This window comes from Salmo salar, chromosome 02 (genome assembly GCF_965601325.2).
Source record: "Salmo salar chromosome 02, fSalSal1, whole genome shotgun sequence".
In the NCBI taxonomy this organism is placed as follows: Eukaryota; Metazoa; Chordata; class Actinopteri; order Salmoniformes; family Salmonidae; genus Salmo; species Salmo salar.
The window spans coordinates 60015113-60030469 of record NC_138292.1 but is presented as its reverse complement, the minus strand read 5'-3'; the positions used below and the strand labels follow the sequence as shown (position 1 = coordinate 60030469).

At 43.3% G+C, this 15357-nt stretch overlaps 1 protein-coding gene across 1 annotated transcript; it reads right to left on the bottom strand.

Annotated features, from left to right (window-relative positions):
* Positions 1 to 296: 296 nt before the first annotated feature.
* LOC106586893 (C-X-C motif chemokine 11) lies at positions 297 to 1699 on the bottom strand. The gene is made up of 4 exons (XM_014174627.3): positions 1401 to 1699; positions 953 to 1070; positions 707 to 790; positions 297 to 353 (listed from the first exon to the last, which is right to left on the bottom strand). Exons 1-4 carry the CDS (start codon positions 1471 to 1473, stop codon positions 299 to 301), a joined length of 330 nt encoding a protein of 109 aa, XP_014030102.1. The 5' UTR covers positions 1474 to 1699; the 3' UTR covers positions 297 to 298.
* Between the last annotated feature and the right edge of the window lie 13658 nt (positions 1700 to 15357).

Genomic DNA, 15357 nt, shown 5'->3' with positions numbered 1-15357 from the left:
AAAAATAAATAAAGAGTTTTACACATGATATCTTTAAATGTCTCACAATCAGTGTTGTATACTTGTAGTTGTATACAGTGCTGTAACACAAAATCACAAAGGAAACTGATGAAATAGAAAGTCCCTCTCTCTCTCTCTCTCGAGGTCTCTCTCTCTCTCTCTCTCTAAAGTGCAGTGTCAGCCCCCAACATTCTTCTTGTGTGTGTTTGGTCACATGACTTCTGGGAAAATCCAGCCGTTGGGTTTTCCATGCCCCTTCTCCCCTCCTCCGTGCCCCTTCTCCCCTCCTCCGTTACGTTCACACTGCTTTTCTCTTAAGACACCTCTTCTTTTGCTTGTCGTCCTTGTTTATTCTATTTGGAAGGAGGGAGACGAGTGTTATTCTCAGAAAGGACTAATGTTACATGGATTATATTAAGTCAAGTGCTGTAGGATGTTTCTAAAGTATGTGCTAAGGTCTTTTGCTTTTGCATACTTTAGCCTCATGTCTGCTACTTAATGGTGTGATTAAACTATAATTACAGTAACTTTTATAATTACAGTAACTTTTATATTACAGTAACTTTGCTTTTTTACCGTTAGATCTATATGTCATTAGATTGTGATAAATGTTGATCTATAAGTTATTACATTGTAATAACTGCAGTATAGTTCTGCCAAGGCTTTTGTATGGTGATGATGGGTCTGATGATTTGATCTATCTTACTTGTTCCAGCAGTTGATGAAAAACATGGCCTTTCTTCCAACAGGGTTCAGGCACCTTCTGGCTCCATCTTCTGCCAGTGTAACACTGAAAATAACAAACCACACATACACACAATTAATGCTTGTGTCACACAACTGATATAAGGCTGATAGAGGTGATGTCATGTCATAAGTTAATGTCAGAAACAAACAAACAAACAAAAAAGAGAGAGAAACCACTTTCTGCTTAAATTAATGCAGTACTTACATGATTTCAGTAGTGTTGCAGTAATGGGTCTTTTCAATGATTTCAAAGTCATCAATGATTTCCTGAGTATGCATAATGGTTCCTGGGCATTTGCATCTGGCACCTGGAACGTACTGAGCTGTAATGAGAGTTATAAACATCAATTAACATGGTCAAACATTTGAATGGAAAAGTAGTTTTATGAAAAATATGTTTTCAAATTGGATTTTGGATAAGAATTCACATGAATGCATTTTTGCACAATGCTTGTTCTAAGAAGAAACTGTACATAACTGCAATTTCTATAGTATTCTACACAAATGTTATGCTATATGACAGCCACTACATGCACAGTAGCCTAGTCACTGCAAAATACCTAGTCAGTCAGGTAACTAATAAAGCATGCACACTGCACCGTACATTCCATATATTGTAGCTGACATTGCTAGAAATTACTTTGAGATCTTACCTCCGTTGAGCTGTATACAAACTCCCAGCAAAACCACCAGGAAAAGACTGCAGGCTTTTGGTGTGAAGGCCATCGTGAATGTAAGTAGCGAGAGGTGAGAAGGTGGGGAGGTGAGGAGTCAAGAGGCCGTGAAGTGAAAGTGAAAAGTGAAGAGCTAGTGGGATCCATTGTCCTTTTTATAAACTGCAGAGGGTTTTCCCAAATCCCATGTTCTTTCCCGGCAAACGTTCAAGAAACAGCAGACCTCTCCCTGGAATTTCCCAGCTCACTAGGGTAGAAATGAAGGAATGTTGGACTACAGAGCGGAGGGTGGAAGGGGCGGAGGGAAGATGAGAGTCTGCAGATAAATATGCGGCCACAAGAGTCTTCACTCCTAACTTCCTAACTGTGACTGGGGGAAAGTGAATGCCAGGGTGAGTCAGTGTTGCAAGTCACGGTGATTCATGTTGAAGTGACATATTTGCAGGCAGAGCTGTCTGCAAACCTGTTATTTTCAATAATGTAAATTAGGCTGTCTCAGATTCATTCGTTGGACAGATCCGAAGTCTCCTTCCAATGACTTCCTCCTTCTAAAAACTGCTCTTTATGACATCACAGATCTGGGGGTCAAACAAGAGGTGGTACTTCGGAAGACAAACCTCACCCCAAACTTTCTTGACGAATTCTGCTCAAATTAATTTACCATGTGGGACCATGCTCAGCAAGTTGAGTGGTAAAGACCTGATTTGACTTTTTGGTTCATACACGATTTATCATTCATTATATGACCAAAACTGTACTCTGACTACCACCTGCAATTATGTGAGCCACTGCTAATGAGCCATGTCCAAGATCATGACTGACGCAAATTAGGCAATAGTTCACAAGTTGGGGGTTATTGCAAATACTGTTGCTCTTTCTCATAAAGTGTCATTTCATGGTACTGTCCACTGAAAAACATTGTTACTCAACATCTTAAAATGAGTGGTGTTTCTTCGGAACAGGACTGAATGACGCTTCAGTAGAATCTGTACAGTATAAGTCATCTATATTCTGGGTTTTGTAAACATTAACTTCCTGTTTTCTCCCTTTGTCTTGATATGAAAGGGGGATGGACCTAGGCCAAGGTAGCTTTATTGCTAATGTACTGTAGCGCCAGCTGTCTTTGATCACCACATGCTTGCAACATTTAGAAGAAACAGAAACTTAAGGAGCTTAACAGACCAGAACCAGAGCACAGAGCAGTGCTTAAGAAAGACAATAGATAACATTTGCTGTCCCATAAAGAAAAGAAAAAGTCTGTTCTTGAAGACAAAGAGAAAATAATTGCCTTGATTGTGAGTGACAGAATCAATGACCGTGATAACAATGTTTTTGAATACCATGTTGTTTTAATTGTGTTGGTCACACTTAGAGATTTACAGACAATCATGTACAATATTTACAGCTTCTATTTACAAAATAGTTCCTTACAAAATATTATCATTACGAGGATATCCAGAGAGATAAAGCAGCTAAGGTGTAAATTCATTGGGCTGAATCCCTCTGCCCCCTCCTTGTTCACCCCTCACTTTGTAAGGTGTCTTCTTCTACAGTGTCCATATTAGGACACCCTTCAACTCCGGTCACGCCTGGAGGGACTCAGTCCACACAGTAGAATACATGGGAGAGTTAAGACAACGTTCACAAATCATCCCTGACTACCTCGACCTCCAATCCCACGCTGGGTTAATCCAGTAATGTAATCCAGACTATACTTCCTGTTCACCAAAGAGTTTAGCAAAGCCCTGAGGCCTTCTCCACAGCACCGTCACAAACAGAAGCCTGGGACTTTCTTAGTCACGTCAACCCAGAAAACTGGGCCTGCGCAAACAACCAATCCAGGGGGTCTCGGCCGGAACATACCCGGGTTACACAGTCCAAAGGATGGGCGACCATGAGTGACACATCCGATAGACCACTGGGGATCCGAGGAGCATATACCATGGATTTGTTATAGGGCGCCAATGGGGCTACAGTGGAGCATCTTCCGACGGGATGGGTGGCCGAGCGGGTTATCCATCGCCGGTGCCCCCGGAGTGGGCCGTGGAGGGGGTACGGGGCGGTCTGGGAGAGTTTCTTGATGGAGTCCACATACTCCTCCATAGTGGGGTACTCGTCTTCCCCGTCTTCCAGAACTCCTTCCTGCAGCTCACTGATGGTAGGCAGCAGCTCCACAGAGGAAAGCAGCCGTCTGGGCTTCATCCTGGAAAAACAGCCTGGAAAAACATTGACATTTAAAAAAATATTTTTGATACATAAACTAAGGAGATGTGTTCCTGTTGATACATTAGGTATGATTTGATAGCTAGGCTCTATTTGAATACACACTGTACAGTACATATCCACTAACTGAAAGAATACTGCTCATTATCTTATGGATCATGTAGAAAATACCTTATCCTTTAGACTAGCATTACGTCATCCTTTAGACTAGCATTACGCCCCCCCCCCCCCCCCCCCCCAAACAATACTAACATTGTCTTACCTCTGTTGTCTAGACTGTATCCCTCTCTTGTTGGTATTCCTCTGTGTATCGCAAACTCTCTCTCTGTGTCCTGTATGCCACTGCCACTGTCTCAATGGCTAACAGAGAGGTAACTGACAGGTCTGTAGTACTACACTGGGATCAGTGAATCAGGTGAGGCTTTTATATCTCATTATCCCAGACTAGACCAATGGGGCTAAGTATAGCACTGGGCATGGAAGTGCTGTCATTTACTCTAACTCGGCTCAGAGTGTGTCTGTGTGTGTAAAGAGGGAAGTGCTGCCGTTACCTCTAACTCGGCTCAGAGTGTGTCTGTGTGTGTAAAGAGGGAAGTGCTGCCGTTACCTCTAACTCGGCTCAGAGTGTGTCTGTGTGTGTAAAGAGGTGAATGACAGGTGGGTTTCAGCTAGGTGTTATATTGATATGTGAGGGTATGAACTCATGGGGCATGAACTGGACATCTTCGGGTATATGCATGAATTACTTTATTGTAGAAAAACTAAAATGTATTATATAGTTGACATAATTGAATGCCATAGTTTCTAAAACAAGTATATAACATACTGTTACATTTGAGTTCACCTGTATTTTCTCTCAACCTGTATATTAACTATGATACAGTACGTGAAATTCCGCCTGTGCGTTCAGAACATATTGCTATGACATCAACTTGTTGTCTCTGTCATATCGGGGTTACAGTATAGTAATCACAGGAACAGGAAGTGTAGATGAAACAGCTACACAGTAGAGGATTAATTGTCTGGATTATTATTGTTGTGCTCCTGTGTGTGTGCGTTTTTCAAATCAAATCAAATTTTATTTGTCAACGCCGAATACAACAGGTGTAGTAGACCTTACCGTGAAATGCTTACTTACAAGCCCTTAAACAACAGTACAGTTCAAGAAATAGAGTTAAGAAAATATTTACTAAATAAAATTAAAAGTAGCAGTAGAATTACATAACACTAAGGAGGCTATTTACATGGGGCACTGGTATCGAGTAAATGTGCAGGGGTACTGGTTAATCGAGGTCATTTGTACATGTAGGTATGAGTAAAGTGACTATGCATAGATGATAAACAGCTAGTAGCAGCAGTGTAAAAACAAATAGTCCGGGTTGGCCATTTAATTAATTGTTCAGCAGTCTTATAGCTTGGGGTTAGAAGCTGTTAAAACCTGTTGGGGCTACAGGTTAGCAATGAACCCTGAGACGGGATTGCTAGCAAGGCTGGAAATTCAAAACATCAAAAATCTAATAATTTCAATTTCTCAAACAATCAACTATTTTACATAATTTAAAAGATAAACATCTCCTTAATCTAACCACATTGTTCGATTTTCAAAGAGGCTTTACGGCAAAAGCATAAAGTTAGATTATGTTAGGACAGTACATAGCCACAAAAGTACAAACATCCATTTTCAATTCAAGGTCAGGCGTCACCAAAAGCAGAAACCAGCTAAAATTATGCACTAACCTTTGACAATCTCCATCAGATGACACTCCTAGGACATTATGTTATACAATACATGCATTTTTTGTTCCATCAAGTTCATATTTATATCCAAAAACAGCATTTTACAGTAGCGGTGAAATTCAGATTTTTTTCTTCTCTGAAATGCTTCCGGTGAACAACGTTACAAATTACTATTTGAAAACATTGGTAAATTATAATATTGTCATTCAAATATTCATAGTTTAACATTTCGTAAATGCTACTGCATTGCCAGATTTCAAAATAACTTTACTGGGAAATCACAATTTGCAATAAACCGGGTGCTGTGCTAAGAACAATAGGCTAGGCTATACAGGTTAGCACCATCTTGTAACCATGTAATATCAAAATTACTATTGTCAATAATCCCTTACCTTTGATTATCTTCATCCATTGGCACTTCCAGGAATCCCATGTCCACAACAAATGTGGTTTCTTTCAACAAAGTTCATAATTGATGTCCAAATAACTCCAAGTTGTTAGCGCTTCGGTAGGCTACTCAAAAGTAGCGCGGGGGGGGGTCACGGCGAAAAGTAAAAAAAATAATCTATTTACGTTCGTTCAAACATGTCAAACGTTGTTTAGCATCAATCTTTAGAGCCATTTTTAACGTGAAACATCAGTAATGTTTCAACCCGACCTCTCCTGTGTCTTGAAAAACGTATTTGAAAAATGTATCGCATCACATGATTGCGCAGGTGCAGCCAATAATGAAGTGACGACATCCCAGGGAGGTCAACTTCCCTTCCTTGTCATCCGGTCTCTGTTGATCATAGACGCTTCAAACAACTTTATAAAGATCGCTGACATCTAGTGGAAGCCGTAGGAGTTGCGAAATGAATCCTTTCTCACTGTGGTATCTATTAAACAATGATTAAAAAAAATAGTACAGCCACAAAATTCTTTTTTTCTCTCAGGTTTTCTCAGGTTTTTGCCTGCCATATGAGTTTTGTTATACTTACAGACACCATTCAAACAGTTTTAGAAAATTCAGAGTGTTTTCTATCCAAATCTGGTAATAATATGCATATCCTAGCTTCTGAGTTGGTGTAGGTGGCAGTTAAAAATGGGCACATATTCTTTTCAAAATTCTCAATACTGCCCCCTAGCCCCAACAGGTTTTAAGGAGCCTGTTGGACCTAGACTTGGCGCTTCGTTACCAATTGCCGTGCGGTAGCAGAGATAACAGTCTATGACTTGGGTGACTGGAGTCTTTAACAATTTTTTGGGCCTTCCTCTGACACCGCCTGGTATATAGGTCCTGGATGGTAGGAAGCTTGGCCCCAGTGATGAATTGGGCCGTACGCACTACCCTCTGTAGCGCCTTACGTTCAGATACCGAGCAGTTGCCATATCAGGCGGTGATGCAACCGGTCAGGATGCCCTCGATGGTGCAGCTGTAGAACTTTTTGAGGATCTGGGGACCCATGCCAAATCGTTTCAGTCTCCTGAGGGGGAAAAGGTGTTGCCGTGACCTCTTCACAACTGTCTCGGTGTGTTTGGACCATGATAGTTTGTTGGTGATGTGGACACCAAGGAAACTCTCGACCCGCTCCACTTCAGCCCCGCTCCACTTCTGCCCTCCTTTTCCTATAGTCCACCATAATCGCCTTTGTCTTGCTTACATTGAGGGAGAGGTTGTTGTCCTGCACCACACTGACAGGAGTGGACTAAGAACGCACCCCTGAGGGGAACCGGTTTTGAGGATCAGCGTGGCAGATGTGTTGTTGCCTACCCTTACCACCTGGAGGTGGCCCGTCAGGAAGTCCAGGATCCAGATGCAGGGGGAGGTGTTTAGTCCCAGGGTCCTTAGCTTAGTGATGAGCTTTGTGGGCACTATGGTGTTGAACGCTTAGATGTAGTCAATGAACAGCATTCTCACATAGGTGTTCCTTTTGTCTAGGTGGAAAAGGGCAGTATGGAGTGCGATTGAGATTGCTTCATCTGTGGATCTGTTGGGGCGGTATACGAATTGGAGTGGGTTGTCACGTTCATCATAATAATGATCGGACCAAGGCGCAGCGTGAGTAGCATTCCACATAATTCATTAGAAAGTGAAACTTAAAAAAAATACAAAACAAATAAAGAATAAACAAACCATGTGTCACGTCCTGGCCAGTATAAGGGTTAATTGTTATTGTAGTTTGGTCAGGACGTGGCAGAGGATATTTGTTTTATGTGGTTCGGGGTGGTGTTTTGGTAAAAGGGTGTTTGATTTAGTATTTCCGGGTTTTTGGTTTATGGTCTATGTTTCTGTATTTCTATGTGTAGTCTAGTAAGTGTGTTTCTATGTAGAGTTAATTGGGGTGGACTTCCAATTGAAGGCAGCTGTGTGGTGTTGCCTTTGATTGGAAGTCCTATATTAGTTGGGTGTGTTTGTCTGTGTGTTTGTGGGAGATTGTTCTGTGTTTAGCCTTGTGCCTTGCCAGACTGTCTGTATATCGTTCGTTCACTTGTTTTGTTATTTTGGTGTTCATTTTGGGAAGTTAATAAACGTCAAGATGAGCGCACACATACCTGCTGCGTTTTGGTCCTCCATTACCGACGAAAACCGTGACAGACTCTCCCACCAACTAAGGACCAAGCAGCAGAAGAAAAAGGATTTTGAGTTGGACTGGCGGGAGAGATGGACCTGGGAGGAAGTTCTGGACGGGGCTGGACCTTGGCACCAGGCTGGGGAGTACCGTCGCCCACGGGAGGAAATTGAGGCAGCCAAGGCAGAGAGGCGGAGGTACGAGGCCTTGGACGCGCTGAGGGATAAGCACGAGAGGCACCCCCAATAATTTTTTGGGGGGGGGCACACGGGTAGTTTGGCTAGGCCTAGGAAGAGCCGGAAGCCAGCTACCCGTGGTTATATGGAGGAGCGTATGAGCTGGAGAGCGCCATGTTTCGCTGAGGAGCGCACTATCTCACCCATACGCACGCACAGTCCGGTGCGCGTGATTCCAGCCCCTCACAGGTGCCGTGCTAGAGCGGGCATCCAGCCTGGTAGGAGGATGCCTGCGCAGCGCATCTGGTCGCCGGTACGCCTCCGAGGACCAGGCTACCCAACTCCCGCTCTACGCACGGCTACCATCAGGCCCCTGCACAGCCCAGTCTGCCCTGTACAAGCACCCCGCTCGTACAGGGCTACTAGTTCCATCCAGCCAAGACGGGTTGTGCAGGAGGTAAGATCAAGACCGACTGTGCGCCTCCATAGCCCTGGGTTTCCAGCTCCTGTCTCTCGTGCGGACCCGGAAGTGCGTCAACCCAGTCCGACTCGTCCTGTTCCCGCTCCCCGCACTAGCCTGGAGGTGTGTGTTACCAGTCTGGTACGCCCAGTACCAGCACCACGCACAAGGCATCTAGTGCGTAAACCCAGCCTCGCCAGTCTAAAGCCGCCAGAGCTGCCCGCCAGTCAACAGTCACCAGAGCTGCCCGCCAGTCAAGAGTCGCCAGAACAGCCCGTCAGTCAAGAGTCGCCAGAACAGCCCGTCAGTCAAGAGTCGCCAGAACAGCCCGTCAGTCAAGAGTCGCCAGAACAGCCCGTCAGTCAAGAGTCGCCAGAACACCCCGTCAGTCAAGAGTCGCCAGAACAGCCCGTCAGTCAAGAGTCGCCAGAACAGCCCGTCAGTCAAGAGTCGCCAGAACAGCCCGTCAGTCAGGAGTCGCCAGAACAGCCCGTCAGTCAGGAGTCGCCAGAACAGCCTGTCAGTCAGGAGTCGCCAGAACAGCCCGTCAGTGAGGAGTCGCCAGAGCCACCCACTAGTCAGGAGCTGCCAGAGCGGCCAGACTGCCCCAAGCTGCCAGAGCGGCCAGACTGCCCCGAGCGGCCAGACTGCCCCGAGCAGCCAGACTGCCCAGACTGCCCCGAGCTGCCAGACTGCCCAGACTGCCCCGAGCTGCCAGACTGCCCAGACTGCCCCGAGCTGCCAGACTGCCCAGACTGTCCCAAGCTGCCAGACTGGCCAGACTGCCCCGAGCTGCCAGAGTGGCCCGACTGCCTGGAACGGCCAGAACCGGAGCCACCTCCAGATATAGGTGGGTTGGGGAGGGGGGGGTGTAGCACAGTGCCGTCGTTGACGGCAGCCACCCTCCCTTTAGTAGGGGGGAATTTTGTTTTTGTTGTTTGGGGTTGTTGTTTTTATTTTTATTTTTTTAAGGTGCTTCCAGGGTTAGCACCTTTAAGGGGGGGGTACTGTCACGTCCTGGCCAGTATAAGGGTTAATTGTTATTGTAGTTTGGTCAGGACGTGGCAGAGGGTATTTGTTTTATGTGGTTCGGGGTGGTGTTTTGGTAAAAGGGAGTTTGATTTAGTATTTCCGGGTTTTTGGTTTATGGTCTATGTTTATGTATTTCTATGTGTAGTCTAGTAAGTGTGTTTCTATGTAGAGTTAATTGGGGTGGACTTCCAATTGAAGGCAGCTGTGTGGTGTTGCCTTTGATTGGAAGTCCTATATTAGTTGGGTGTGTTTGTCTGTGTGTTTGTGGGAGATTGTTCTGTGTTTAGCCTTGTGCCTTGCCAGACTGTCTGTATATCGTTCGTTCACTTGTTTTGTTATTTTGGTGTTCATTTTGGGAAGTTAATAAACGTCAAAATGAGCGCACACATACCTGCTGCGTTTTGGTCCTCCATTACCGACGAAAACCGTGACACCATGACTAACAATGCAACTACACATAAACAATATCCCATAACCCACAAGTGAAAAACAAGCTACTTAAGTATGATCCCCAATTAGAGACAACGATTACCAGCTCCCTCTAATTGGGAATCATACAAATCACCCAAACATAGAAAAACTAAACTAGAACCCCACATAGAAAATAATAACTTGAAAAAAAAACAGTCACTCCCTGACCTACTCTATCATAGAAAATAAGAGCTTTCTATGGTCATGACGTGACATGGGTCTAGGGTTTCCGGGATGATGGTATTGATGTGAGCCGTGTGTGTGTGTGTGTGTGTGTGTGTGTGTGTGTGTGTGTGTGTGTGTGTGTGTGTGTGTGTGAGAGAGACTAACCACACGTTTTGGCTAGGTTTTATGTTGATATGTGAGGGTGAGATCTCAAGGGGCATGTGTGTTTAGAACAGGGGTGTCTGTGGGTTTTCTCTACTACCTTGTACTTGATTGATCAATTAAAGTCATTGATTAGTTAGGACCTCCCCACACCTGGTTGTCTAGGTGTTAATTGAAAGGAAAGCCTGCAGAAACTCGGCCCTCCAGGAAATAAGTTTGACTCCCCTGATTTAGAACATATTGCTGTGCCATGAAAATTATTTTTCTGTCATATTGGGGTTACAGTAAAATAATCAGAGTAACAAGGAGTAGATATGGGACACACATACTATTCTGTTCCTGTCACGCCCTGATCTGTTTTCACCTGTCCTTGTGCTTGTCTCCACCCCCCTCCAGGTGTCGCCCATCTTCCCCACTTTTCCCCTGGGTATTTATACCTGTGTTTATATCTATTAGATGAAATTTCAATAAGCATTTTTCTACTGCTGGCCATGCTTTCCATCTGGCTACCCCTACCCCGGTCAACAGCCCTGCGCTCCCCACAGCAACTCGCCCAAACCTCCCCCACTTCTCCTTCACCCAAATCCAGATAGCTGATGTTCTAAAAGAGCTGCAAAATCTGGACCCCTATAAATCAGCCGGGCTTGACAATCTGGACCCTCTCTTTCTAAAATTATCTGCCGAAATTGTTGCAACCCCTATTACTAGCCTGTTCAACCTCTCTTCCGTATCATCTGAGATTCCCATAGATTGGAAAGCTGCCGCGGTCATCCCCCTCTTCAAAGGGGGAGACACTCTAGACCCAAACTGCTACAGACCTATATCTATTCTACCCTGCCTTTCAAAGATCTTTGAAAGCCAAGTTAACAAACAGATTACCGACCATTTCAATTCTCACCGTATCTCTACTTGCACATTCATCTTCTGCACACCCTACCATTCCAGTGTTTAATTGCTATATTGTAATTACTTCGCCACCATGGCCTATTTATTGCCTTACCTCTCTTATCCTACCTCATTTGCACATGCTTTTTATAGATTTTTCTACTGTATTATTGATTGTATGTTTGTTTATTCCATGTGTAACTCTGTGTTGTTGTATGTGTCTAACTGCTTTGCTTTATCTTGGCCAGGTCGCAGTTGCAAATGAGAACTTGTTCTCAACTAGCCTACCTGGTTAAATAAAGGTGAAATAAAAAAAAATAAAAAAAATACCACAGTGTGCAATCACAGCAGCAAGATTTGTGATCTGTAGCCACAAGAAAAAGGCAACCAGTGAAGAACAAACAACATTGTAAATACAACCCAGATTTGTTTATTTTCCCTTTTGTACTTTAGCCATTTGCACATTGTTACAACACTGTAGATAGCCATAACATGACATATGAATTGTCTCTATACCTTTGAAGCGTTTGTGAGTGTAATGTTTAGCGTTCATTTCTGATTCTTAATTAGTTTATCTATTTCACTTGCTTTGGCAATGTAAACATATGTTTGAGAAAGAGAGAGAGAGAACGTTGCGGCCCGATCCACCGGACAGATATCTTTTTCTCTAATATTGACGGACCATGTGTCTTTACTGTAACTGTGACTCATAACTCGTGACATGTAAGTTACTGTACATCTGAATTGGGTCATTTCACAGCTCATGGGCTGTGAAACGAATGGCATATGAAGGAAAACTTCCCGTATGACTTTTCGTAAACAGCAAACTACTGCTGATTCTGTATGCATAAAATACTGTTAGGGCAACGTTTTAGGTGAAAAGTTTGGGTCTGCCAAACGGCACTTTGAATGGTGTCTCTAGAGAAGACAAAGCATGAAAACATGACATGTTCCATGTTAAGATGGAGTCAGGGTGACATCATTCATCATATCATGAATAATTATTCTAATCATTTTAGCTTCCTTTGCTGCTATAGAGTCCAGCCACAATATCTAAGTTAATCAGCGGCCAGATGAAAGAAGAAACTATCGCTAAAATCATCGTTGACACCAGTCTCTGCCTTTAATGTTGAAGCAAATGGAGTTTGGTTTGGTTCACTGCATTCCTTTTAACCTCCAAAGAGGCCCCTACACACAAACACACAAAGCTCTCAACACTAACCTTTCTTTAGTAGTGTTGAATTACTCCACTCGCCCCATATTGAGCTGAGTAGACCCGGTGATGATGGGTGAGCCGAAATATGCAGAGTGCTGCGGTCACACTGCAATGGAAGGCCAGGCTATTGCTCTTCCCACAAGCCTTGACTCAGGCAACGGTCTGCCTTCAGTAGCACTTTCAGTACCAACTGTACAAAACTGTCTCAGAAGGTGGTGAATAGCATACTTTTAGTGTGGACTTACAGTATCTCAATGTTGTTTTACTGTATGGTCAGTTGGTCACTGTTACTTAACAGCAGATTTATCCATTTTGGGTGACTTTGTGATATAGGAGCCAATGTGCGATTCTATGGAGTTTTGACGATATATCACTTTTTCAATTTATCAGGCTTACATTTTGTTAATAGACAGTAGAAACAGACCCAGGGGTGAAGGTTCTGTCTCTAGGCTCATCCTGCCTGATCAGCATGTATTGTATTTGCCCATCTCCTAGTGCTCTATTTATAGCCTTCAAGGTTAAAGTGCAGCTTTATTGAGTATACTGCAATAGACAACTTGTAGGTCCCCATGTGAAAATAGCCTATCTGCAATATGTGCTGTTTGGTAACACTACACTTTAGTAACAATTTGCTATAATCGGTGTAGTAACGCTGTAATTACTCTACTAACATTTACATTTTAGTTACTCTTATCCAAAGTGACTTACAATTAGTGCATTCATCTTAAGATAGCTGGGTCAGACAATCCCATATCAGTCGTAGCGAGTTCATTTTCCCTCAATAAGTACGGGATTCATTTAAGATACTCTTTGAAGAGGTAGGATTTCAGACGTTTTCGGGAGAGGGGCAGGAACTTTGCTGTCCTAGCTACAAGGGGAAGCTGGTTCCACCATTGGGGTGCCAGGACAGAGAAAAAAATAGACTGGGCTGAGTGAGAGCTGACGGGGTGGAATGGCCAATAGACCATATGCGGCAGAAGGGAGTGCTCAGCTTGGGATTTAACACATAACACGTTGTAATAACATTGCTAGTGAGTCATTTAAAGCCAGATTGCTGTTTTGGACCAATGGCGCCGAAGTCAACCTCCCCCTCACTGGGCAAGAAGGGTCAATATCAGGGGATATCTTTATCTATATATATCCGGATATCTTACATATTATTAAATATAAGGAGTAGACATGCTCCAGATACGTGTGTCCTTCATTTCATATATGGAGCTAGGATATTCTCCGTAATGGGACAGTTTCTACATGCATCCAATCCGGACCTCAGAAATCTCACTGCTACCATATTTATCAAGTTTCAGGTAAGAACCAAGTGCAGACTGTGTTGAAGTAACAATGTTTATTGTAACAACAGGGGCAGGCAAACGACAGGTCAAGGCAGGGAGGGGTCGATAATCCAGTGTAGTGGGGCCAAGGTACAGGACGGCAGGCAGGCCCAGATCAGGCAGAGGTCGGTAATCCAGAATAGAGGCAAAGGTACAGGACGGCAGCCAGGCTCAGGGTCAGGGGCAGGCAGAGTGGTCAGGCAGGTGGGCTACCAGATACAGGGCTTTTAGCTTGCAGTTTGCGAGTGCCCATGCAGATTGCATACAAAAAGTTAGCTAGTGTCTGAAACAATTATATGGATTTAATATTTGTCCAATTATTGAACATGTCCTGAAAACTAAAAAAAACTCAAAAATTATTTAGCATATCAAAAAGCATATCAAGAACCTGATATGGACCTCAGTCAGGAGCATATGCATTGTATTGAGAAAATATACTAAGTAGGCCTACTGTCAGTATTTGTCATCATATAGAGAAAATAAGATGCACACATAGGCCTACCTCAGGATATCTAATGAGTCAATATCCGGCCCTACCATGTATGATATCCTGGAGGGAATCCCAAAATGATTTGTGCATGAAAGAAACATATGGATTTCACATTTGACAAATTATTGAGCATGTGCTGAAATCTCAGAAAGAGTCCTTATTTTCAGCATATCGAAAAGCATATCAAGATCCGGATATTGAACTCAGCCAAGAGAAGCATATCTTGAATCAATATATTCAGAGTAATCCCAATATGATATATGTATAAAACACACATCTGGGTTCAGAATTTGTCAGGATATGGTGCAAATCCACAAAACTCAAAATATGCATTGGAAATGGCCTGTATTATCTAGAATATCAAAAAGGTGTCATGTAAAGATGTTCCTTAATATGGACCCTTTTCGCCCAGTGCCTGTGTTGCTCCCTGTCTACCTCCTGTTTACTTCTCTGGTTTGAAGCTGTTACGGGAACAAGAGCAGTATGATTCAGTATTGCATGACTTGCACATTCAATGACTAGACTGATCCCAGCTAGCACATAACATTCTGATAACCATATGTTTCTTAGAACTTGGTTGTCATATGGTTATTATACATACAACCTTCCCACAACTTTCTGGGAATGGTGCAGGATAGTTACTTGGCTTTGGAACATTTTCAGCACATTTAAGGAACTTCACAAAAAAAAACATAGTTTTTCTTGGTATTTCATTACTTTAACAGAATGTTTTCTAAACGTTCAAACATGGTTACATGACGAAACAGGGGTAAAAAATGTATTTTATTACTTTGTGGATGGGTATAATTTGTATGTATAAAATGTATAATAGTATTATTTAAAATGAATAAATCAGGTAAGTTTGTATACATTTATTTAAATTTGCATCAGCTGTTTCTGGGGGGATTCTGGTAAGATGCCGGAAAAGTCAGCTGAATTCCGATAGACAGAAACAGCCCGATGTACTTGGGCCGATTCTGGGCTGTCATTCATTTTGATTCCGGGCCGAGTCCGACACCCGATTCCGGACCAATTC

Coding starts and splice junctions, on each gene's coding strand:
- LOC106586893 (XM_014174627.3), bottom strand. CDS start 1,473: ATGGCCTTCACACCAAAAGCCTGCAGTCTTTTCCTGGTGGTTTTGCTG. Junction 1,071..1,400: donor TTGTATACAGCTCAACGGAG/GTAAGATCTCAA, acceptor CTCTCATTACAG/CTCAGTACGTTCCAGGTGCC. Junction 791..952: donor TGCAACACTACTGAAATCAT/GTAAGTACTGCA, acceptor TGTTATTTTCAG/TGTTACACTGGCAGAAGATG.